Source organism: Vidua macroura, chromosome 4 (genome assembly GCF_024509145.1).
Source record: "Vidua macroura isolate BioBank_ID:100142 chromosome 4, ASM2450914v1, whole genome shotgun sequence".
In the NCBI taxonomy this organism is placed as follows: domain Eukaryota; kingdom Metazoa; phylum Chordata; class Aves; order Passeriformes; family Viduidae; genus Vidua; species Vidua macroura.
In genome coordinates, this window is record NC_071574.1 from 55780685 (window position 1) to 55806261 (window position 25577).

Consider the following 25577-nt stretch of genomic DNA (forward strand, 5'->3'; position numbering starts at 1 on the left):
GATGGGCCAGCTTCATTCTTCATGGGATTCTTCCTGGTAAAGGAGCAGGACAGGCTACTTGGTTCAGGGATTAGGCTGTTGGGTTAGGGGTTTTTTTAAGTGATTTTGAGGTTTGCTTTTACTCATTTTTATTTGCAACTACTCTATCAGACTGTTAATATTTAAAAACAATATAGCAAAGGCTTGCTTTACAATTAGACTTAGACAGGGGATGAAACGGGGGAAAAAGAAGAGAGATTGACAAATATTTCACTGTAAGGGAAAGAATTACTTTATCAAATTTGAAGCAGTTTACTATAATCACTTACTGACAATGTTAAAGTTTAGCTTCTCATACCTTTCAGTTCTTTATCAGGGGATTTGACATTTGTGTAAGGTATCAGTAAGGACATAAGTACATAGGTACACTTGCCTTTGTTGATGCCAAGGCATCATAATCCAGAAAATTTATGGCAGGATTTCAACTTCAGTATTGCCAGAAATAAAATTAATCCAAGGTGGAAGTGTCCTTTTTGAGAGTTCAAATCCTTCTTGGAACTGCTTTTCCCATTTCCTTCCCACTTTTTTTGCAACTAAGCATTTACCATTTTTGGAAAAGGTTGTCTGTACTAATATAGCAAACTCACTTTTTCCTTTCTCATTGACTTCAAATTGAGGTTAACAAAGTTAATTCCAAGCAAGTAGTACATACAAAGAATGATTTTTGTCCCAAAGAACAGCACTGACTTGAACAGTATGGAAATGCTGATGTTGTTGCTTTATGCAAGAGCCCATAATGACAAAGTATTCTTGTCAGAGGATATAATGAAACTGTAAATTGTTTTCATGACTGCTATGGTATTTGGTCTCTTGCAGATCACATTCAGAAAGTATTTAGAGCCACATCATATGTCAGTAACATCAGAAATAGAAATACATACTTTAGCATGAGCAGTGTCAAGTGATGGGTAATAAGAATCTGCTGATCGAACATCATGTTAAGTAAAAGTTACCTGAAAGTTCTGTTAGGTAATATTGAGGATGACATACATGTTACTCTTCCTTTCAATGTGAAAAGGCAATGAAGCAGATCAGACTAATGCAGAACAGCTAAGATTTGCAAGTTCTGCTTTGCTTAGTGCATGACCACATGAGAAGTGATGGCTGCAGAGGAAGGCTCATCTCTGCTTTTCCTCCCCTTTTAGGTGTTTGCAGCATTCCAGCATTATTTCCCATTTTTTTTTGCCTCAAATAAGTATATGCCTAGTATCACAGCATAATTAAGTTTCTTTTATGTGTGGCATTAGGGCATCACACTGTAATTGTTTCACAGTCAAGGTATATTTTGGTTATCATTCCTGCAGGCCCTTCTGCTGTAACATAGTCCCATTTCAGTGTCCAGTTGGGAGGCTGAGCCCAGAGTACGTTGCTGGTAGTGGGGAGAAGGACAGCAGTGGGAAGTGAAGCAGGAACGATTGGTTGCTACCTGGGAGCTAGATATTGTGAACACATGTAGAAAAAGGACTTTGCAAATGCTTCTTCCTTCTAGCAGCCTTGTCAGGGCTTCTGGGCAAATTGCAAGGTTCCTCATACTACTGCATATAAAGAAAAGAATGAGAAACTCAAATTGGTAAATTTTTCTAAGTCACAGTGGTCAGGTGAACATGTAGCCTTACAGATGGATTTCAAGCTTTCCATATGAGAAATCTTCCCCATGATTGTCATTAATAAGTTAAGACAACTTGTGGCAGACTTTGATCTTGTGCAGTCTTTCAACTTTTCACAGAAGAACTTGAGCCTCTTGTATTCAGTACTGGCTTGGGTAGAAATGGCTTGTTACATGTATGGGTTTTTTCTCTTCTGCAGTATCTGGTATGCAAAAGGAAACTTGAAAGTAAAAAGGAGGCATTGCTCATCCTTTCCAAAGAGCTGGACACCTGTCAGCAAGAAAGAGACCAGTACAAACTTATGGCCAACCAGCTGCGGGAACGACACCAGTCTCTGAAAAAGAAGTATCGGGAGCTGATTGTAGGTTGTTCTTTATGAAGACTCTATAACTGGGGGACAAAGGTGAACCTCAAAAAAAATTGGAAAGAAGTCCATAGTGGCTGCTGTAAAAATGGTTAGGTACTTGTTTGCTGTAGTCCTGCAGTTGCACAGCCCTGATAATATTATTACTCATTTGTTCTGCAGTGATGAGGCAGTGCTTGTTATATACGACACAGAAATGCAGTGCATCTCTGAGGAAATTAGTTTCAGTGATAATTCCATTTAAAAACTGACTGTGGTATTAGTATTCCACAGCAACTTAATGTACCAGTATGAAAATTAATGCAACAGAAATTTGTAATGAACTGCTGTTCTAGAAATGTAAACAAATCTTCAACTTTAGAAATTTTTTAATGTTCAAGTTAGTATTACTGGTATTAATCAGCAGTATTTTAAAAAATTGATAGCATTTTAGTTAAAATACATGTTCTACAATTAGATTCACAGAATTAATATAGTTTCTGGTTTCATAAATAAGCTGCCAATAAAATATATCTGTTTATTTGTAGGATGGGGATCCATCACTTCCACCTGAAAAGAGGAAACAGGTAGGAATTTTTTTTCAACTGATGTTATTTATCTGCTACAAAACTACTTTGCGAAAGAATAAAAATATTAATTAAGAGATCTGGTAAAAAAAGCAAACATTTCTGAATATTGAAATGCTCAGTCTTTAAATTGTGAAATTTTGCTTTTGTCTACACATCTCACTGTGAAATACCTGAACTGTAGAATATGTGGCTATTGCTTTCGTGTTCACCTGAGACTGAAATTGGTCAGTGTACAGAGACTTGAAGTTGTTCTCCTTTTTGTTCATTCTTCCATGTTGAGTCCTAAAATGTATTTGTGACAGGACTTCTCATACTTAAAAATAAGCTGGGAATGCATTGTCTGCTTTTCATAATTGTTAATTTATTGTTGTGAGGGCTGTTTTCCATTAAGTATTCTCCCAGGCCACTTGACTATGAGTTATAAATGGTAAAACAATGATAATTGCATTTTATGGTTCCCCTGAAAAACTTTTTGCCTGCTTGCATGCATTTTTGTTCCTGGCTATCCACAGTGTGTCCCTGTTGTGGAATGCTGGTTGTCACATCTTAAATTTCATCTTAATTTTTAGAGAAAAATGGCACCAAAACTCAATGTGTGAAGCAGGGAGATGAGAACAACCTAAAAGAACAAAACTGTTCTGTAATTGCTAGTTTTGGAAGTCTTTTAACTATGTTTAAAACATGGTTATTACATTCTGTTAATGGATCAGAAGTTTTACTCATCACCCTTTCCCTGATAGTTTGCATGTAGTTCTTGCTATTTTCTTAAAATTTTATGGCTTAGGGTTTTGGTTGCTTTAAACTAAACTTCCAGAGGCAATATAATTACTCCTTCAGGCACTTATACAAATAGCTGCCAAGAAGTCAGTGGCTTAGTGTAGAATCATTTAACTTCCTCATTATTTAGCATAATTTATTTGCAGTTCTGTTATTTCAACAGAATTCTAATAAAACTTTATGACAGATACAAGTTTGTGCATTCTGAGTGTTGCTGAGGAATATCCAGTTGAAAGAAAAAACCAAAGCAGTGTATGGATCATTACAGAGGATGATCTGTAGGATCAGAGTAGGAAGGGGGATTTGCCATCCCATAGCTCTTCTAATTAATCTTTCATCTTTCAAAACAAATAAAACTGGCAGTTGGTTTCTAAAATAGTAGCCAAAATCAGTCTAAATTCAGAAGCTGTGATTGTATTAAGTTTTAGCAATTTGTCTTACCAGGGCAAGTGCCTCAAAACTTTTAATAATTTACCTAGGAGTCATTTTTTTTCCTGAGGAAGTTATGTATTCATGCTAGGTAGCAGTAAAAGAAAGAAAATGGGGTCACTGATAGGTTCCCCCCTAGAACGATGTATATGTTAGGTTGTACAGTAGTAGACTGTTAGTGTACTTGAGTTTTTATTTTCATGAGAAATGTGTCTGTAGCATACAAGGTGGATAACTTAGAGTAGTTAGTGCAACCTTTCTGAAGAAGAGTATAGTTTCGCTTTGAGAAATGCATCAGAGAATAATAAAAGAAAGTTATGAATATTTTTCCATTATTACCATAGCTACATTTCTTCGCATTTTCTCACCTAAGAAAGAGAGAAGTTCTCTCTCCTTTTTGTGCTTCTTCCATTTCCTTTTTTCCTGGAACCCTAGATGCATGCTGAGAGAAGTTTGTGACCTCAGTCACTTTATGAAAGGAGACCCTGGTCCTCCAATGAATTCTACACAACACAAAAGTGCATACTGTTTTCATGGTCAGAAATAAGATGAAAACACGATATGCTTAACAGTTTGCTATGTGTTGCATTGGTTTGCCACAACTGAGAAATTACTGCTAATTATTGAAATTCTAGTCTAGAACCTTAAATGTAATAGGTGGGTTGGAATTACTACTGTCTTCTCCTTCTTGTCTTCATTTTTCCCCTTTATTATCAATTATGTTTGGTGACTGCTTAAAATGTCATGTTTTCCACCATGCCTTCTCATCCTGTTTTCCAGCACAGAATTTTCATAGTTTTTATGGAAATATAATGTAACCAGGCATTTTCTGTCAGCAAACAGCTAAGTAAAAATCTGGTTTTGTAGAATTGTTACTTAAAGGTATCTTAACATGCAGTGCTCTGTAGTGTTTTCCCTCTCAAAGCTGTGTTTGCATCTCAGATCTTTTCCAAACTAAACAATTCTATGATACTATGATGATTCTATCCAAGGAGTGATCTGTGTGTATCACCTTCTGCCAAACAGCAGAAGCAGAAAGTGAGAAATGGTGCTACAGAAATCTCTATTTCTACTGTAGATGTTTCACCATTAGTGTTGTTCACAGCTTGTGAGCTGTCTGCGCTTTCCTGGTCCTTCATGCCTATGTGGTTGAAGGTAGTTTTATAATGTCTCACAGTGTCAGGTGTAGAGTAATTTTTGGATAAGTAATGGAGGGGCAAAATGTTTCAGGACAATAGGAATTAGGAAGAGCATGTTTTATGTTAAAATTCATGCAGACATATTTGTAATGGTTTAATCCCAGCCAGCAGCCAAGGCCCACACAGACCCTCGCTCACTGCCTCACCAAGGCGATCAGAGAGAAAATCAGAAGGGCAAAAGCTATGGAATTTGTGGGTTGAGATAAAGATAGTTTTATAGGAAAAATAAAAGCTGCTCATACAAGCAAAGCAAATCAAAGTAAGGAATTAATTCATGACTTCCATGGGCAGGCATGCTGTTCACCCATCCCTGGGAGAGCAGGCCCTTTCAAGCATAATGGTGAATTGGGAAGACAAATGGCATCACTCCAACCCCCACCCCTTCCTCTTTCTTCCCCACATTTTATATATGGAGCATGATGTCACATGGTCTAGAATATGCTTGGTCAGTTTGGGTCACCTGTCCTGGATTTGTCTCCTCCCAACCTCCTATGTACCCCCAACTTCCTTGCCAGCACAGCAGTACAAAAAGTATAAAAGGCCTTGGCTCTGTGTAAATTCTGCTCAGCGAGAACAAAAACATCTCCATATTATCAGCCCTGTGTTCAGCTCAAATCTAAAGTATAGCCCCATATCAGCAACTGTGAAGAAAATTAACTCTACCCCAGCTGAAACCAGCACAATGGTAAACAATAGACACTCCCCTTTTTGAAAGACGTGTTAAAATATTTCTCTGTATTCATAGCCTCTGCTGAGCATCCTATATAAATAGAAATTCTGCTGTTCTACAGTTCTGCAATGATACGTATTTATATGCATTAACTGTGATACAGGACATTTTAATAGAAGTTTACTAGCTATCTGTTGGCCAGTGTTGCTGCACTGGGAAACTTTAAAAAACACAGATTGGATTTCTAGCTTAATATATACTGTTATTTTCATCTACGTTGCTTAAATTTTCAGTATAGCTTCAGTTTGGGAGAAGCTTTGCCATTAAAATAACAAATCAATGAATCCTTTGACCTTCTATATGAAATGGATATTCTTTTAATACAAATGAGATCCTTTGAATAAACAACCATGAAGTAAAATGCATGCTTAGGAAAACAACTGTTCTGGGCCACAGTCCTAAAAATGCTTTCCTTAATTTGATCTCAGTGAGACCACTCAGTTGGAGATAGTGGGTTTGCACTGGGGCTCTGTGCGAAAAATAAAGCTGCAATGCGTATGTCACTGGGGAGGTCTTAGATTTGTATTTTAAATGTATAAGAAATCAAATTAAATGGAACTGAACACCACAAGATCACAGAAGAGCTGAAGTGGGAAGACAGCTCATGAGGTCAACTAGTCCAATCTTCTTGCTCAAACATGACCACGTAGAGCAGGTTGCCCATTTTCAGTATGGTTTTGATTCTCTGTGACTCCACAGCCTCTCTGGGCAACCTGTTCCAGTATTTGAGTACTCTCACAGAAAAAAGGGTGAGGAGGCAAGACCCTTCCTCACCTTTTTGCAATCCTTTCTAAGGAGCCTGTATCCCTTCATTGCAGCACTCCGGCTGTGTGAGCTATCCCACCTATTCTACATGATCCTGGAGTTTGTAACTCTGTAACTGCCCACAGTCTTCAAACTCCTCCTGTTTATTCCCCCTGCTACATGTGTTAAGAGACTTTGGAGGGGTATCTAGTGTGCTGGTTCTGTGGTACCGGCTTACAGCTTTCCTACAAGGCTGTTCTATGGTAGTCTCCTTCTGTACAGAATCACAGAATAATGAGGTTGGAAGAGACCTCTAAAATCATCAAGTCCAACCTATGCCCTAACACCTCAACTAGACTATAGAACCAAGTGCCATGTCCAGTCTTTTTTTAAACACATCCAGAGATGGTGATTCTACCACCTCCCTGGGAAGACAATTCTAGTACTTTATTATTCTTTCTGTGAAAAATTTTTTCCTGATATCCAACCTGTACCTTCCCTGACATAGCTTGAGACTCTGTCCTCTTGTTCTGTCAGTTGCATGCCTGTGGTCAAAGGAATTACACTTCAGCTCAGTTGCTTTGTGCATTGCTAAGTCCTTTCTCTTCCCATCATCCCAGACTCTTGGCTTGCCTACCCTATCCTAAGCTTCCTTATTCCCTCCCACATAATTTCAAGAGTAAAGCTCTCATTTTGAAGTTCTCCAGCCTACTGCCAAAGATACTTTTGCCTCATGTGGATCCTGTGTCTCCCAGGCAGCTGCTGAGCCTTAGAGAGGATCCCATGGTCACAGAAGCGTCTTTGAGGCTCCCAGTACTGAGTCCCATAATGTAATGATGACATATTCCTAGTACAGAACACAGCTTGATGGTTAATCTTCCTACCAGCCAAAAAGGCCCACCAGAGAACCTGAATGTCACGGCCCTTAATGCTGTTACAGTTATCCGTAGATATCCTAAGGTGATTCATTCAAACCAAGATTCTGACTGCTGCAAGGGCCGTTGGTATCACAGTGGCATGGTACCCACTCACTGAGATGTTTGTCAGCTTGTGTCCTGCTAATGAGTATGTCTGTGGGCATGACTTTTTTTGGGCAGGCATAACATCAGAAAGACCAGAGGTTCCAGACAGGATTATGCTGTGGCATACCACAAATGGACCTATTTTGATCCATTTCACTTCTGGCTTCTAGCTCAATGTTCTTGGCTATCACAATTCACTTCTGAAACAAACTTCAGGGATTACCTTATGACTGTTCATGACATAATCATAAATAATGAATAATAATAGCCATAAATAGTGGCTATTTCTTGTAAATTAATGAATTCAGTAAGTTTTTCTAGCCTTGTGTTAAGGTCCAAAAGCTGCATTCAGAGTCCTATGAGATAAAATCTGTGGATAAAATATACTATGGGGTAAGGAATAATTTTGTATTTATCTCACAGTGGTGCTGTGAAGATTAATGTGATTTCCTCCTTTCTACAAAGGGTTTGAAGATGAAAAACATTATGCATGTGCTGAATGTGGACCAGTGCACTTTGCTTTGGTTTTTAGGTGCATGTGTTTGACTCCCATAGCATGAGGTAGCAGTTGGAAAACAGTGACATTGTCCTTGCAACACGTAGAAAGCAATATTCCCATGAATTTCAAAATGTGCCGGCTCCAAGAACGTAGCCAGTAGAGAGATTTTTCTTTCTGGACACTGAAATCTTCTATTCCATTGGTCAGAGCAGGTGGTAGTATGTAAAACCTAGAACTTGTTAGCCACACTAGGAGTCATGCTTTGTTAAATTACACCATTGTTTCTTCAACAAATAGGTTTTGCACTAACACAGAATTATAGAATCATTTAGATTACAAAAGATCTCTAAGGTCATCGAGTCCAACCATTAACCTAATGATGCCAAGTGAAGTCTAGGAGAGGAGAAATGCTCATTTAATAGATGTGATAGTCCCTCAGGCCTGATGTGTACAACAACTTCTTGTCTGGTTGCTGTGTCTTACCTTAATGGAATAGAGAGACATTTGTGCACACCTCTGCACCTGAGTACTTTCAATAAATATTCTGTCGATTAATTATAACACTCAAAATGTTTAAGGGATTTTGATTATTTTTGTGCATTATCTCAAAGTTTAAGATATCTTTAGGAATTCAAAATATTTAGGAGCAGATTTTCTTCTTGTCTTGTTCTATGTCAGGTGACTGCTTGACAAAGCTTTAATTTTTGGTGTTGTTTTTCAGTGTGAAAATATGACCCATATTAAGTGTATTTTCATTTGTATACCCAGGATATGTAATTTTAAAATTCTTCTCTGGTTTTTCATCTTAAAGAGAAAAATACAATAATTTTGGGATTTTATTGCAAGGAAGCTAGTGCTAAGGGCAGTCATCAGTTCCCATATCTTGGAGTGAACAGTGGTATCTGGTAAGTAAAACAGGTTTTCCTGTATTAATTCAGCCATTGCAGTCAAATGAATTCATTAGAGGAGAAACTGCACTTAAATTTGTGATCAGTCACACCCATCAAGTATGCTGAATGTTTCATCAAACGTTTTTCTGTCAGGCCTATAATTCAGTGTTCTTCTTTGTTTGAAGGTGTGGCTGGAGCAAACATAAAAGACTGTAAATTGCAATATAGAAATGTTTGTATTTAAAAATACTTCTAAACTGTAAAGGTATGTTGGAAGTTTCCCCCTCTTCCCCCTTGCCATATTACTTTTTCAGGGAGTACCCTGAAGGCAAAAAGTTACTTTTTTTTTCCCCCTTTTTTAAGTGTTGGATAAGATTTATGTGCAAAAGAATGGAGAGCTGTGTTAAAGACTGTTATTATCCATCATGTTTTAAGTGCTGTGAAGAAAAGTAACGCTGTGTGTATGTGTAGCTAGATTTGCAAAATGATTAAAGGAGACAAACCCCAGTGTAGTACATAATGCCAGGGATGACTATTTGGAGTTACTGTTTTTTTCTCATCAGGCCATTGGTCACTAGTGAGCAAAGATCTGTTGCTGCCTGACAGATATTTACTGGCTTATGTCAATAAGTATTTATGGATATTTTTGTCAGTATTTTTTTGATGCTCATCTGTAGCTAAAAGTGAAGTTCTTTTCCACCTTTTGTCCCAAAAAAATGTTCTTGCAAATTTTAACAAAGCCTAAGTGGAAAAGGAGGAGGTCTGTGATCCCATCCCACTGCATCTTTGACTCTCCAGTCTGTTCTGATATATCATGCTTTTTTCCTTTATGTAATAAATGTACGCACTTCCCACTTGGCACTCTCTGAGCCTTCTTTTTCTCCTTTCTCCTTAGCTTCTGATGGGATTGTTGGCTGTGGTTGCACTTGCATTTGGTCAGAGGAAAAAGGAATATGGGGACAATGTATTATGTCTAGCACTGCAGTGAGGGTTTAGACAGTGCTCAAATCGTGCTCCACTGAGAAGGTGGTTGAGCACTTGAACAGGCTTCCCTGGGAAGTGGCCTGCCAGAGTTCTGGCTGCATCTGGCCAACACTTAAGTATGTGGCTTCCTTCTGGGGCAGTCCTGTGAGGCAGAGGCAGTTGGACTTGATGATCTTTATGAATCCCTTCCAGCTATTCTTGAGTCTATGATACATGAAGCTTTCCATAACAGATGCATCTAAAACAAATAGCTTGTTGTGCTGCAGAGGCTCCAGAGAACCTGCCAGAAATGGAATGTGGCTAGAGCTCTGGAAGCTTGTCTGATACTGGCCACCTACAGAGACAGCGCTGAAGCAATACTTGTTATTTTGTATTAGAAACAGCTGCATTAAGAAGAGGGTAGGAGAAACAGTTTCCACTGCTGTGGGTTGTTGCAGAGGGAAGACGAGGAGGCAGGAGAAAGGTACCTCTGCATCTTTCCGTCCTTTATTCATGGCTCAGAAACCTCTCTTCATCAGTACTTTACAGTTAGTTTTGTGTAATATGAGTGAAAGAAGTAAAATCTTTTAACAGTTTCAGGAGTCTTTTAAAGGCTTCACCTAAAATCAAAAGAAACTCTCGAAGAAATTGACTTTAGAGAAGCTGAATTTGGCTAATTTACAGGGAGTTCTGTGTTGCATGGGTAAATGATAAGAGCTTTATTGTCTGTTGAAGTAACTAATGTTGGATTTCTGAGCAAATTCTGTGTTTGTTCTATGAATATTGAAAAGAAGTTGCCAAATGGAAAAATGAATTGCCATTGCCTTTCCATAGATTTCTCCCCTTTCCTCAAAAAATACGTTCTTGTAGGTTCACTAAGGCAGTCCTCCATTGTTAGTTTTATCATCTTTCAAGCATATGGTATGTTTTCTTATATATGCCAAAGAAATGGTACCAAGTCCAGTGTCAATCCATATATCCTCTTGGCTGGCTGTCTTTAAGCCTAATAGAGCACTTTGGAAAATCAAATGTTTCTTCATTTATCCATATTTAACCAAGAGCTTTAATGAGGTCTTGCCAAAACCTTTGAAACTCGTAACAGTCTGAATTATACATTGTATGGAACCTCTAAGCCAGGGAAATGAGTAATTGCTGGAGACTACTTCTGTGACATAGCTTGGTTGTTTCAGTTTAATAGAAGTACAATACAAGGCTTGCAGGAAGGAGCAAATCTATACTTAGCTCATTGTAATGCTCTTGGCATGGTCAAACAAAGCTGGTTTATTTTGGTGTCTAAAATTCTTTGTTTCCAGTTTCTTCTAAAACCTCTGTCGTGAGTATAAAGCTTTTTGTCACATTAAGTCATTTATATGACTGACAAATAAAATCCAGCATAGAATTGCAACCCCAGAGAAATGGTTTTAAAGGAAATAAATCTGAGCAGGAAGATTTAGTATAGGAATGGTAATGCCTTTCCTGCCATTACTGTGAGCCAGGTTTTAACTACAGACTGCTGAAATCCTGGTGTTACAGTTGTAAACACTGATTAGTGAGATTGAGTTCTTTCCAGGTGTTGAAATTACATGTGCTATTGCAGTGTTAAGAGTTGTGCCAATTCATCATAAAAAGGAGCTGTATATATAGAGGTGTTTCAGAGAGGTTTGTGCGAATCATATTCCTTTTAACTAACACAGGCTTTATTGAAAGTCAGCTTTGTTTAAAAAAAAATTAAAAATGCATCTAAGCAGTAGCTATAGATACTTCAGTTTAAATACAATTTCCTGCAAATGTGGGTTCTTAGTTTTCTTTCTTTTCAATGGCCATTAAGAAGTACTTTTCAAAACCATTGATTGAATGTTTTTTTCTGAAGCTCCTTAATTCATTTGTCCTGTGAATGACTATTATACTATTTGTTTAAGAGATAGGAAAAAGATCAGTCCACCAAAGCATACATGAGTAATCTTTTGCATTGCTTGAATGGTTGTTGTCTTGAAAATAAAATTAAATTTATTAATTTTAGATTTATTAAAGTAATTAATAAATTAAATTTATTTATTTTAGTCCTGCATTGGCTGTAAATTGGCTCTTTATAGGGGTTCTTTTGCTATTACACTCTTCCCCCAAATTATTTATTGCAGTCCTCAGGTTTGTCAGTAGTTTAAAAAATACTTTAATGCTTTTTACCTGACTTTCTTCTGAACTTTTGGTCTCAAAGAGTCAGAAATACAGAAGCTGTAGCAGTGACTTAGGCTTCTCGTTCATCAAGTAGGGTGTTGTCAGTTTCTTGAGTTATTTTTCCTGTTTAAAAGTTTGAAGCTATTACTAATTTAGACCAATTGGAATTTGGAGTTATCTTCTTCAATAGTATAGTGCAAAAGTTCTACTTGATGGTAGCTTAATAGTCTAATCCTGCAAATGGTCGTATACATGCATAGCTATGTTCATGTTACTATTCACATTCATACATTCCTCTTAATTGTTCTCTTAAATGTAAAGCAGGACATGTAGAAATAGTAGTTGTTAGTGAACAAGGAGCAAGATTGCAGTAATGGCTATTAGATACCTTGTTGATTTGACAGTGTATGGGTTGTAAAGATAAAATTCACAAAAACGTCCTATTAGACTCATGGGGTAGTAGAATCACTGGGTAAAAGAGTCAGATTGAAAAAGAGATTGGTCAGAATAGAGAAATGGGGGAGTTGAATGAGAAGCACAGCAGGTAGGGAATCTAAAACTAAACCTAAGATACCAAGAGAGAACTAGGAACAGTCACTTGATGAATTACAGTCATTTAATGCATTGGCCTCTAATCCAGGGAGCAGTGTAAGCGTGGCTCAGAGATACTGACTCATGAGGCTTAAATAAGTCATACTTAGAAGATCAAAAATTCTTTTGAAATTTCTTTTCATACTCTTAAGATTTATGGCAATGGATGACACTCCAAACTGTCCATAGGCAATGTCTATAAAGGTTGCATCTTAGCCACTATGATTCTAACTTCCTTGGAAAAGCTGTCATTGGTAGGTTTTTCCTGTGTTGAGTCAATGTTTGTGTATTCATGAGACATTTTTAAGGTAAAAATGGAATAAATTTACCTGTAGTATTTGTTCATTTTCAGATAGCACATATGGGAAAAGAGCAGATTGCACTTATTTTTTGGTTAGTGATCAAACTGATGTAATTAAATTGTAAGATCATAAACCAGACTGCTTGCCCTGCTAACTTAGTAGGTTAATGTGAATGACTGCTTTTAACGTGGACTATTGGGTGGGGAGTAGAGTGGAACTCCTGCTTTCACCTCTGTTTTTCCAGAATCTAGGTGATACCTAACAACAAAAATCAGGTCATATTTGAAGTTTTGCAATAGTAGATATCCATGGTATAGCTCCATACAGGGGCAGGGACTTTGGCTGAGAGCCTCTTTACTGGCTGGAAATCTGCTCTAGACGCTATTAAGGGCTTTCATTGTATCATAATTCTTTCTCAGCTGTGCCTTTTGTCTAATTATATGCAAGTTTAAAACTATTATTTTGGCAGCTTTGTATAAATATTGTCAAAGTATTTTGAATTTCCAGCCACGATACTGGAAGTAGCTTAGATGTTCTCACTTTGTCTCATTTGGGGTTTGTGTGCTGTTCTGGGAGTCTGTATGCACTCATGCTGTATGCATTTTCTACTATATAGAAAGATAAAGGAACCCAGGTGACTTTTCTTGTTATCTCTCTAATGAAGCATGAAGTCTGGGTGCCACCAACAATAAAAGTAAAGATTGTTGGTGGATAAGGAGTAATTCAAGGGTTTCTTTTCAAGCACTACTTACACTTCTCTCCACAGACACTGACTTCTGACTGATATTTACTCATTTTCTAGGCAAATCTTGCTCAACTACTGAGTGAGGCTCAAGATCGAAATAAACATCTTGGAGAAGAGATTGGAGAGCTTCAGCAGAGACTGGGAGAAGTACAAGGGGACAATAAGGTATTACCAACTGCCAGTAAATGTCATGGAATGTGTAAACTGGGCTAGAGTTTTGCATTTACTTCTTAGGAAAACAAAATAATGGGTTACAGAACTTCTAGAATACTTTAATTATAAAAGTGCTTAGAACAGTGAAACTACAGAAGCTATAAAGGATACCATTAAGTGCATCTTATGTATTTTTATATGGTGCTTTTTCTCTGTTGTCCTTAACTATGTATTTTGTATTTAGCCTTGCTTTAATGCTCTCAGACTTTCTTCTGTGTTCCTTTCTTTTTTTTTTTAAAAAAAACATATTTTATTATTGGTCTTTCCTCTTACAAATAAGTACAGATAAGCATGTGTTCTACATGGGATAATTTCCAGGTTTTTGTACTGAACAGAAAAAATTTAGTAGATGCTGGAGGAGCATAATTTTTCCCTTAAAAAAATGTGGAGTGGTTGATCAGAAATGTATATAGTGAGCTTTCTATTAAGCCCTCATCCCATTATCCTTACATAACCAATTTATTTCATTGCTAAATTTAGCAAGTTATATGGAACATTACTCAAAATCTGCCATTTGGTATTAATCAAACTCCTGTTGTCTCCATTAATTGAAATATTTAAACTCAAGCCAAATGTGTGTAACATTCACAGCTGGAGCTTTATGCAAAAGTACATTCAGAGATCAAACTAGTGAGAGTGAGAGGTTGAATTGGAGAGTCAAGGTGGTTAGCAAAGTAAAAAATTGAAACAAATAATGATAACTTCCCTCCCTCAAATACAGTTTTAAAATTATAGCATTTTAAAATTTGAATAAAAATGGCATGGCTTTTAATTATTCAGATGGGGTTTGTCTTTTTCCATTTAAGTTTATTTTATTTATTTTCTTTTAAACATAAATATATTGTGATAATGCAAGTTTTTTCACTGTTTGTCACAAAGACCTCCCTTCAAGGTGTTCATAGAGCTGGGAAAGGTTCAAGCGAAACCTGAATTTATAGTATGTGTGGCATTCAGCATAACTTGCTCAACTCTTCAAAGACCAGCTTTCCCACTGTTTATTTTCATTTGTATGTTACTGCTTGAACTGTATTACAGTGTAGAAGTCAGTGCCTTTCCAGTACCAATATTATGTCACACAGCCTTTCCCAAGCCAGTCCTGAAGAGATAGCAAGGGTTTGTAAGTACAAACAGAAAACAAAGGTAGGAAAACTACAACACATTTAAATATCAAGGTTATGTACCTATTGTAGTTCCTTATGACAATACATGATCTTGGTAACACAGAACCTACTTCTTCGTGTCTGAAATGGCACTGTTTAGGTTCAGCTTTGTGGGTTAACATGGTATTAGCTAGTTATCTTCATGACATCTGTATTCTCGGCTTGAATTTAAATTCATGATCCTCAAAATGAGTGGAAAAGTACAAAAGGAGTTATTCTGCCCAGTGTGCCTTTCTCTGAAAGGTGCAAAATAGTGCATCACTAAATACAGAGTGGGAGGAAAGAGCTGCATCAGACACGGATTAATTTAGACTAGGATTTTCATTTTTGGAATACATTCTTCACTCTCCGAGTAAATGAGAAACAGAGCTTATTTTAGAGTCAGGTTGCTGGTTTTCAAAGTGCCTAAAAAAGCATTGCCATCTCTCTGAGGGATTTAACACTCTCCTCCTGTGTCAGATTTCTCTCCCTACAAGCTTCAGTGATAAAATTCTAGGCTTGTTCACAAAGCCATTCTCTTCTGCTCATCAGTTCTTCTGTACTGGCAGCTGGGCTACCTCAGGCACTGTAGTCCACATAATGCATGGTATATACAAGAACAACAAAAAAAAAAACTATCATAATTTGCTTGTTCTTACATTTTTTCCCTTCATTCTTCTCACTGCTTTTTCCAAAGTGAGGGAGGGCATCCTGCCCAGCTGGTCTACGTCAGCCTTACTTCTGGCAAGAGATGAACAAACAGCTGCTTTTGCAGCAAGGGAAGCTGCTTATGGATGAACAATTCCGCCTATGTCTGAGCAGGGGTGACTCATGCAGGCTTTGTCACTGAGTGGCAAGGGCTTTGCAGGACTAAAAAAGAAAAAAAAAAAAAAACCTCTTTAAATATCACACATTAGTTCTATGGATAAAGAAATGTTTTGATGGCTTGGCTTGTTTTGCACCACTTTAATGTTTGCTACAAGTAGGATATAGTCACTTGGATTAGCAAGAAAACCTTGAACTGGAGATATTTTACTTGTTGAAATCATGTTAAACACGTCATCAGGCAGTAACAAATTACTTGCATTTGGTTTAACTGGAGTAATTTTTTCCTCTCATTTCAAGTAGAATTTTGTTGGCACAAATAATAAAACTTGTTCAGACAGTCTCTGGAAGGATTTGTTGCTGCAGTTTGAAAAATACAGCAGTAGTTAGACTGTGCCATTCCAGTGACAGATATCTAAGGCTATTTTTTTTTATGATTGATCACAATCTCACAAGTTCTGACACATGAAAACTCTTCTATCTTTATGGTAGTTATTTGTAAATATTTTTCCTTCCTCATGTTTTGGCAGCAATGCTTGGAAACAATTACTAAAACATAGAAGAAGATAGTTAAAATATCTAATTCTCTCACGTGAAAGGGTAAAAATGGAAAGCTTAAGAGAAATTGGAGACTTCTGCAAGACAAGATGACTCAGTTGCCTTTACCTGAACCCCTACCCACGCAAAGAATTGCTTTTGTAAGCTGCCAAGAGCAGTGCCGAGCGAGAGGAAGGTGCATGGGGAACAATGGCTGCGGTGTTACTGACAGTTCCTTATTGCCAGGCAGACAGTCATTCATGCAGCAGCAGGGAGAAGTGTTAAATGGGGCGTGTGTGTTTTGGCAGAACTGGGACTTCAGGTAGCATATTTGCAAGTTCTGGTCCACATTTTAAGATTTTGTAAGATAACGGGGTGAAGACAGTTGCTGTGACATGATGGTTTCTGCCTTCCATGAAGAATTGGTTGTGCTTGTTTCCCTTCTCCTTCTGCATGTTTTATTGATAATCAGGAGTGTCCAACTTTGATGCAGGCATTGTCTATGGACTCCTAGCCTGCACAGCACCTATGCCAGTGATGCTGGTTTTAGGCATTGTGGGGCTGATACAGTGTTGCTACTTTGTAAATAATTATCTTTGCTGAAAGTGATGTAAGAAAAAGCTGTGATACTAAAATAAAAAGACGGTGCTTGCAGCAGTGGATTGTTTTGGTTAACAATTTATAGGTTCTTGACAAACAGGAGTTTTCTCTGGGAAGGTGCCATTAATTTAAATCCGTTCAGCTGTGAATGCTGTTCTCTGAATCCTGAGGGGTAGTGTTAACCTAAATGAAGTTGAGTGGTCTTTTCGTCAGTGATTTCTGAATGACAGAAACAAAAATACAGCAGCTAGAGGGCAAGTGTATAAAGTTTATAAGAAAGCACTAATATATCAAATAAACCTTTAAACCTCTGGCATAACAGTGTCTCTTTGGGTCACAGCATTTTCAGGGAAGAATTTTATAGCAGGTGGTGCTGCCTCATGAGACATTCGCAATGCAGAATTAAACGACTTGGCCTGTTCTGCCCTGTCAACTCTCTGATTGGCCAACTGTCTGGAAGAAGCACTCTGTTGTTTTATGGATTGATATTTTACTGTATTTTGTGTATGTTAATAATGCTGCGTTTGCTGGATGAATTTGGATTTTTGAAGCATTCTTTTCATAAGACCTCATGGTTTTTGGGGTTTTTTTGCCTCAAAATTGGTAGTAAATAAAGAGTTCTCTTTTTATTGACAGACTGTTTGACCTTGCAAGTTCTAATTGCTTGCAGTTATATCTTATGCCTCACCCCCTCCTGGGCTGGAGGAGAGTTGGTCATAGTGCATGAGTGACAGCTTTGGTCCAGTTCCCAGCCTGGTGCCAAGTGTTATGCAGAAGTTTTACTCTGCTGCAGGCTTTGGAGGCATTAATAAAGTGTGATTCCTCTTTCCATTTCCAGTTTTTTTTTAACAAGATTGAAACCTCAAAATGTTATTACATTTGTTTTGTGTGGTCTTTGTCACTAGAGAGAGATTCTAGAAGTTAACTTATCTGAATTAAATGACATGACATGACCACACCTTTTGTTCATCATCACTTTAGCATTTAAAAAAATCCAATAGCTATGAAACCATTCTAGGATTTGCTAGTTGCCTTTTTTACTTGTTTTGATAAAGAAATTGGTAGGAGTTATATCTCTTAGTATCCATTCAGCCTTACTAACTATGCAGTAATTTCCACTTCACCTGTAGGGATAGTGAAATATAGTTTGCCAAAACCAGTTACTTTTGCAGCCACAGCTTCCCCTGAAAAAGTGAACTTCTTATCAGCACACATTGTACTAGCTTCAGTGACTTGCACTGAACTGGAGCTGAAATAAGTGGGGAGGATGATTTTGGTAGTCTGTCTTGCATCAGCAGGATTTTAATTGGCACATTGTAGCTATGGTGACTGGCATCCCATAAATACCAAAGATAGATTTTAATGTACAATCTTCTACTTCAGAAGACTGATTTTTTTTTTTTCCTAACTCTGCAATATAATGATGTGCATTAATTCCTTGGTGCAGTCGAAGCTACAGGGAAAGTCAGGCTGGTTATTGTGGTAGGTTTCCCTGCTCTCTGTAGAGCTCCTAAAGATGAGGCCTAGTTGTACTGAGTATAAACAACTGTAAATGCTGAATGCTTTATAGATTGGTATTTAATACTCCATGGTCCTTGAAAGGTCTTTGCTTTTTGCTTTGGATATTGAATGTAAATGTGTATTAGTTCAAGTCAGACTGTTTTCAGCAGTCACAATATCAGAAGTTCATTAGCTGCTTGAGCATTTTGGCCGAGTCTCTTTGTTGTTAGCCCATTGTTTTGCTTTTGACATGAATTAGCTTTTGTGAGTAGACTAAAAAAATAACGCATAAGCAAATGTACTAGCAGCTGTTAATACAAATTCTGCAGTGATGTAGCACAGTGGGGGTTTTAAGTCATGTCAGTAAAATGAAGCTGGACAAGCCACTTTGTTCCTTTTTATTAACTAGAAGGACTTCCCTGCCGCAGAGAATTTTACTATTTACATATTTACGAAGAGGCTTTCTGTAATTCTGTAGTTTTAGTCTGGGTGGAATTAGTTTCTGTTACTCCTAAAAAACATGGACCACATGTCTGTGTTTTCTTGGTCTTTCATAATTTGTATACTCTGATGACTGTTGTTGCAGGGTCTGATTGAATTCCTGTGGATGCTTTGACTGTTCAACTGGATTTTTTCACTAAAAACTGGATTTGACCCTCAGCTCAGAAGCCTCCCTCTGATTTAAATAATACCAGCTGTTTGGCAGCTTTACTCTTTCTAATACAGATGTACTCTGCTGCTACAGCCTATGATTTCTTGCTTACCAAATTCTGTTTTTGTCATGGCAGCTCCTTCGAATGACCATAGCAAAGCAAAGGCTGGGAGACGATGAAGTTGGGGCTCGCCACTTTGCAGCACATGAACGGGAGGACCTTGTTCAACAGTTGGAAAAGGCTCGAGAACAGGTAGTAATTAAATGGGCATACAGTGTCATGTTTTACAGAGCTATTGTAGTAGCAAGTAAATAATTTCTGTTCTGTTTGAAGGGCTGATTGATGCTGGAAGTAGTGGTTAGAGTGAATTCCTAATCTCAGGGATTTTTTCTCTAGATTATTGATTCTCCCTTTCTTTTTAATGTCCAGCAACAACTTGTGACAATTGAATATTGTCAATGAATGTCAATAAAAGGTACCTGTGGCAGCTGCTCTCTGGCCATAGAGAGCAACAGGACACAACTTTCCCAGGCATTGTCCTGGGGAAAGATGTGAGAAGATCAGAGAAAAGAATGAGAAACAATTCTTATTTTAGCTTGCTGCACCTGTTGGTGTGAACACATGGAATGTGTTATGGAGATTTGTTTACCAAAGGGTGATTTCTTAATTGTCCAGTGGTGATGGTGTTTGGAATCAAGAACCAATTAAGTCAAACTGTATCAGACTGTCTGTAAGGGCAATGGGTTTCTTAATAAACATAGTATAATGAAGTGATTGATCAGCCTTCTGAGAATCATGGAGTCAATGCTAATCATTACCGGCTCAGTGCAGCTTAAGCTACAACAGGTACCCTTTAGTGAAGGCTCTTACAAGTATTCAGCACAGTGTACAGTGGCTGTGTACCTCCTAAAGATACTCTCTGAATCAAATTTTCTGTAGAAGTGTCGTTAGTGTCCTCTTCCTCCTGCCTCCAAGCTATTTCTTCTCCTCTTCTGGAAAATTCTCACATCAGACCTATTTCTTTCCTCAAGTCTGTATGAATGCTCTTTACCATGCATCATCAGACTTTTTCCTTAACACTGATACATAATTTTCTGGACAGTTTTGCAGGTCTGCATTCTCAGCTTTTCCTACACTTATCCAAGCCATTCTGTGATCCAGGAATTTCTAGTTTTTCAGTCTTCCCTCAATTGCAGCACCACTGTCCCTTACTGGAAAGGCTGTTGGTCTTCTTCCAGTGTGATCCTCCCATGCTAGCTCTGTTACCAAGCTTGTGTTCTTTCTGCTTGTCACCCAGCCTCTTTTAAAGGGTGGTCTGTTGTCCTTCCTGGCTTATCTGTGTTTTCTAGGGTGTAGGTGGAGACTTCTGTCACTGCAGACTTTTCTCACACTCAGTTTCATCTCCTTGGAAGTTTGAATCTCTTTGTCCTTGAGTATCTTCCACACTGGACTTCTTCACTCTTTTGTACTTTTTCAGTTTTTATTCTATGGAACCTTATTGCTCAAGTCCCATGATTAGTGCAAATTCCCACTTACTGGCTTTTTGACAAGGCTTGTTCACTTAATTCTTGGAGTCCTAGAAATTATATGATAAAACCACCTTAATATGTTTATAGAGCAGAATTACAGTAGGGATTGAGATTTCTTTTGCTGTTACATTTTAATTGATTTCTAGAATTTTTTTCCAAACGAATTTAACTGGTAAAGTTACTTAACTCCAAGTTAATGAAATATTACTGAAATTGGGTAAAACTACCTGGGGTTATGAGCTTCGAAAAGAATTTTGACTGTCCAAAATGAATACTGTTCAAACATGTGCTTGTTGCTGTTTTCAGGCTGGGTTGTATGTTAGCTATTGTTTAAATTTTTACTGATACAGCTCTCCTTTCTTCTCAGATTGAGACGCTGAGATATGATCTTCAGGCTGCACTGGATGAGTTACAGGATGTGAAAGAGGAACGCTCTGTTTACCAAGATAAGTCTGACAGACTAAACCAAGAGTTGAATCATGTCTTAGGAGGGCATGAAAACCGTATCATTGACATAGATGCTCTATGTATGGAGAACAGGTGAGTGCATTACTGTTTCCCTAGAAAAACAGTGTGTTGTTGTAATAGGAGTATCAGGAAGTCAGTCACAACACAACTTTAAAGAAAATATATCCAAGAATAAAAGTTAAGAGATTTTGGAAATTTGTTTTGCCTGTTTTATTTATACTGTAACTAAGCATTAAATAATATTGAGAAATCTAGGCTACAGGAAATTACCAATGCTGTATTTGGCTACAGAGATGCCAGTGATGTTCCCAAATAAAACTAAACAAGGAAAAGGAAGAGAAGACCTTTTTATTCCCATCACTGCATGGCACCAAAAGCAAGAATATTAAAAATTTGTGTATTCAGAAACACCCAGTGAGCTGTAGTGGACTAATCTTGAGTTGGAAACAGGGACTTTGAGTACCCTGGGTTACAGTTAAAAACATAATTTTTGCACACAGAGAGGTTGTCAGCATGGAGTGATTTGCCAACAAAAGTTGCTGGTGAAATCACCCATGTAGATATTCTTGCTGGTTTATTGGGAAAATAATGTGTTTTATGGTCTCTACTAAGGATGACAGGCAGGAGTCACTGACAGAGCCATAAGCAGGTATGTCCCTTAATGTCAAAATTACCTTAAAGTGAAATAGAACTTTTAAGACAGTTTGCATTTACAAAAACCTATGCTTTAGGCAAGAAAGTGTACTACCAAAGGCGTTACTTCTTCCCCGCAACTTCAGGAGGTTTTTTTTCTGTTTTGTGTGGCCTACAGAGTTCTGTATCAATTTAACCCCCCTGCTTCCTGACAGTGATGTGAGTTTTTTCTGTAAAATAATTAAATTGTCCCAAACCCTCATACAACTGCAGTTGTACTACATGAAAGAAGATCCCTTATAAACCCTCTATACATAAAAAAGATATTTTCCAATTTGGAAATAACTGTCTCATCCAAGTGCACAAACTCTAATAGGAAGAACTGTACTGTTTCATTTAACTGTGTACCATTTTTCAACTATACTGTTAAATTTTCTACTTTGTGATTGCTAATGAGAAGTGCCAAGTAAGTGATGGATATTGCAATGCAAAAGTTCTGCATAGCTGAGTCTTGTGTTGACATATATACAAATCTTCATGTGTCCATCTCACAGACCTTCAAGTACAGAGGGCACACATAAATGCTTCCTGACTATTTCCTCTAGACATAAATATATTCTTTTAGCTTTCTTCCCCAGAAACCTGACGACCAATACAAAATAGTTGTGCAGCATGCTTGACAAATCTAACAGGAGGGCAGCCTCCTGTACTGATGCAATTTGTTTCCCTGCTTTAAGTTTTATGGGGTCAAGAACAGTAAGATCTTGTTATTTCATCCCTCAGAGAACTGCAGAGGGAAAAGAACTCTCACTAGTTCAAAGACAGGACATGCCAAATAGTAAAGAACACTGCTTGAGGCAGTATTTGAAGGTTCCGTGAAATAAAGGATTACATTTCTTTTTCAGGTATCTTCAAGAGAGATTAAAACAACTTCAAGAGGAAGTCAACCTTCTGAAGTCTAGTATTACTAAATATAAGGTAAGATCTTCTCAGTATATCATCTAAACTGTGCTTCTTTGTTCATGGAAGTTATTCTCCATTTTCATGTTAAATGTGTTTGAAAAACAAATTTGTTTTTGTGAGAAAAATCCACCATTGTCATTATGAAAATATTAGTATGTATAGTATTACATGCTCATTCTTCCTTGTAGGCTTCTTAGCTGAGGGTAGTACAAAGGGATACCTGTTAAGAGTATTTTGAAAAATTAATGAAATACTGTTTTTAAGTTCTGTGGGGAAACCATCAGTCTGCTGGGGGGCACATGATCAGCCTTCCAGCCAGCTGCTAGTAGCAGATCATGCAGTGGTGAATAACTGCAGCTGTGTTGCTGTCACAAAAAGATCTTGTCTCCCTGTTCTCTGGTGGCTGTGCTATTTCTTCATGTAGCTTAATGGTAACTAAGCTTTCATTGTTCTTCTTTTCCTGAGTTAAGGTATATGCTGTTTTACATAAAACCTTCAGGACTGATTTTTGCCCTTCCCAGAAGTTGTGCACTCTTATTTCCTTCTGCAAGTGATTTTGGGGAGTGGGAGGGGAGGACTACTTGTCAGACCATGAGAAGGGTAATCTTAGGATTGTCAATAGGACTTCTTCATTTAGGTCACTATAAAGTAGTCACAGCCCTGATTGTTTTTTGTGCATGAGCAAAGCTCCTCAAAGTACCCACTTCATTTCAGTGTCTGTTCTCGCTTGCAGCTTGGGTCTCTTGGAGTGTGAGTTTATTGGTGAGAACTGAGCATCTTGGTGGTCCAGTGGGTTTCACAGAACTGTAATTGAAAGATCTGGACTTCTGTAGCAGGACCATTCTGCTTTTAATTCCTGAAAGTCAGTATTTGGTACTAAAAGGGCTTATAGAAACTCTGATTGAGGAAATGGAATTTTCCCTTTGAAACCTATCTGAAGAAATGCTGGGAAAAGTCTGCTTTTGTTTCCAGTTGATGTTGTCTACAGGATACTGCAGTATCTTTACTGGCAGTTAGCAGATTATTAAAAAATAGGCAAGTCTTAAATATACATTAGGGGGAGTGGGTGGGAGAGACTGCAGTAAAGTGATTACGGTGAGACAGATGAGTCTTTGTAACATGCCAAAGACTTTAGGCTGGAGAATAATAATCTTTGAGAGTTACACTCCCATAGTTTTTTATAGGTGTAAGGTCTAGGCCTTGCAGAGTTGCTCTGAGACCAAAATTCAAAGTTCCAGATTCTTTCCTCCTAATGACAGGATTTGTTGGCTACTGTTTTTCTAAATAAGATATTTGTTGTTTCCCTAGAATGCACTAGAGAGACGAAAAAATTCAAAGACTCATAGTAGATCCAGTAGCAGTGCTCTGACTGGAGTCCTTTCTGCAAAGCAAGGTATTGCATAAATGCAGCATGGTGTAGCATATCTCATTGAATTCCTTTCATCTAACCTCTTAATTTCAGTAACCCTTTCCTTACCAACCAAGCCAAAAGCTCTCTTCCTATTCCCTGTTTATTACTATGTGCTAATTCTGTCCTCTTCTCAGTTGACTTTACAATATAAAATTTGCCTCTGGATTACTGCTTCTTCTTTTGTTAATTCTTTTGCCATTCATTCTCTCCCCCATTAGTTTTATCAAATATTTCTTTACTCTCTAGACCCTGACAAATCACTTCTTTATTCATCTCTTTGCTCTGCTAACAATGGCAGTCACAATTCGCATTCCAATGAAAAGGAGACTGGGTGGTGGAGGAGGGGCACTAAGTCAGGTTCTCTGCTACTGTTCTCGGAAGCTTTTACATTCAGATGTTTTGCAAGAAATCTTTGTGTCCCATGTTTCTTCATGGGTAGCAAAATAATCTCTTTTCCCTGTTCCAAAGAAAATATCAAGATTAGGAAAGAAAGGGAATGAGAAAATTCTTTGAAGCAAACAGTATACCTTGCCACCCTACTGTTTAAATGTAGGTATATTCATACACACACATGAGATCAGTAGTAAGTGTCATGGTAAGTTGAAACTCATTTTCCTGGTTTTGACTTCTCTTTTTTCCTCTTCTCCATGTACTTGCATACATATATATATTTATGTATTTATGTAAAGAATCAGAGCCAGATTTTAGTTACAGATTTTAATGATACTAGTGAACTTCCTGATTTGGCTTGAAGGTACCGACTCTCTCTTGCAGAGGAAGAGTTCATGGGTGACTGTATTTTTACACCAGTCTTAAATAACCTGAAGGATATAATGGTTTTAAAAATTAATATAAAATATTCCTTGGAGGCTTTGGTTTTGATGACCAGGTTTTACCAATTTGTAGGCTTGTGGAAGAATTATTTTGTATCCTTCTGAACACAAAGTATTTTCCAAAAGCAGAATCGAGCTAATGTAAGATGTGTCTGCCTATACCTGTTCTGGCTATTGCTGTGAATAACAATCAACTTGGAAAGCCACCATATTTATGCCAGCTAGAAGTTACAGTTCTGATCTTTTGGCTTTGTTTTTTAATTGAAGGAAAAATATATGTATTCATCTGAGTAATTGGAATACTTCCTTAGTGCTAAGTAAATGTTTGTGTTGCATTTCTGTGCATGAGAAGCCAAAACTCATTTGTGTTTTTAACATTATAGTACAAGAGTTGTTGTCGGAGGATCATGGATGTAGCCTACCAGCCACACCACAATCCATTTCAGATCTCAAATCACTGGCCACTGCATTACTGGAAACCATCCATGAAAAAAACATGGTCATACAACACCAAAGACAAACCAACAAGTAGGTGGCATGACTTCTAAGTAAAATATCAAGCTATGGGAAAGTTAGATTGGGGAAATATTAAGGGAAATGGGAAGGAAGATTCATTTTCACAGAAAAT

The 25577-nt window shown here is 37.6% G+C and overlaps 1 protein-coding gene across 3 annotated transcripts in view; it reads left to right on the forward strand.

Moving 5' to 3' along the window:
* The window catches only part of CCDC149 (coiled-coil domain containing 149), a 51922-nt gene that overhangs the window by 6621 nt on the left and 19724 nt on the right, over window positions 1-25577 (forward strand). For all 3 annotated transcript variants that reach the window (XM_053975566.1, XM_053975567.1, XM_053975568.1), the window contains exons 2-9: window positions 1846-2007; window positions 2538-2576; window positions 13703-13810; window positions 19248-19364; window positions 21009-21181; window positions 22648-22720; window positions 24014-24098; window positions 25333-25477. In XM_053975566.1, coding sequence (XP_053831541.1) covers window positions 1846-2007; window positions 2538-2576; window positions 13703-13810; window positions 19248-19364; window positions 21009-21181; window positions 22648-22720; window positions 24014-24098; window positions 25333-25477 — 902 coding nt within the window. The remainder of the gene's footprint in view (window positions 1-1845; window positions 2008-2537; window positions 2577-13702; window positions 13811-19247; window positions 19365-21008; window positions 21182-22647; window positions 22721-24013; window positions 24099-25332; window positions 25478-25577) is intronic.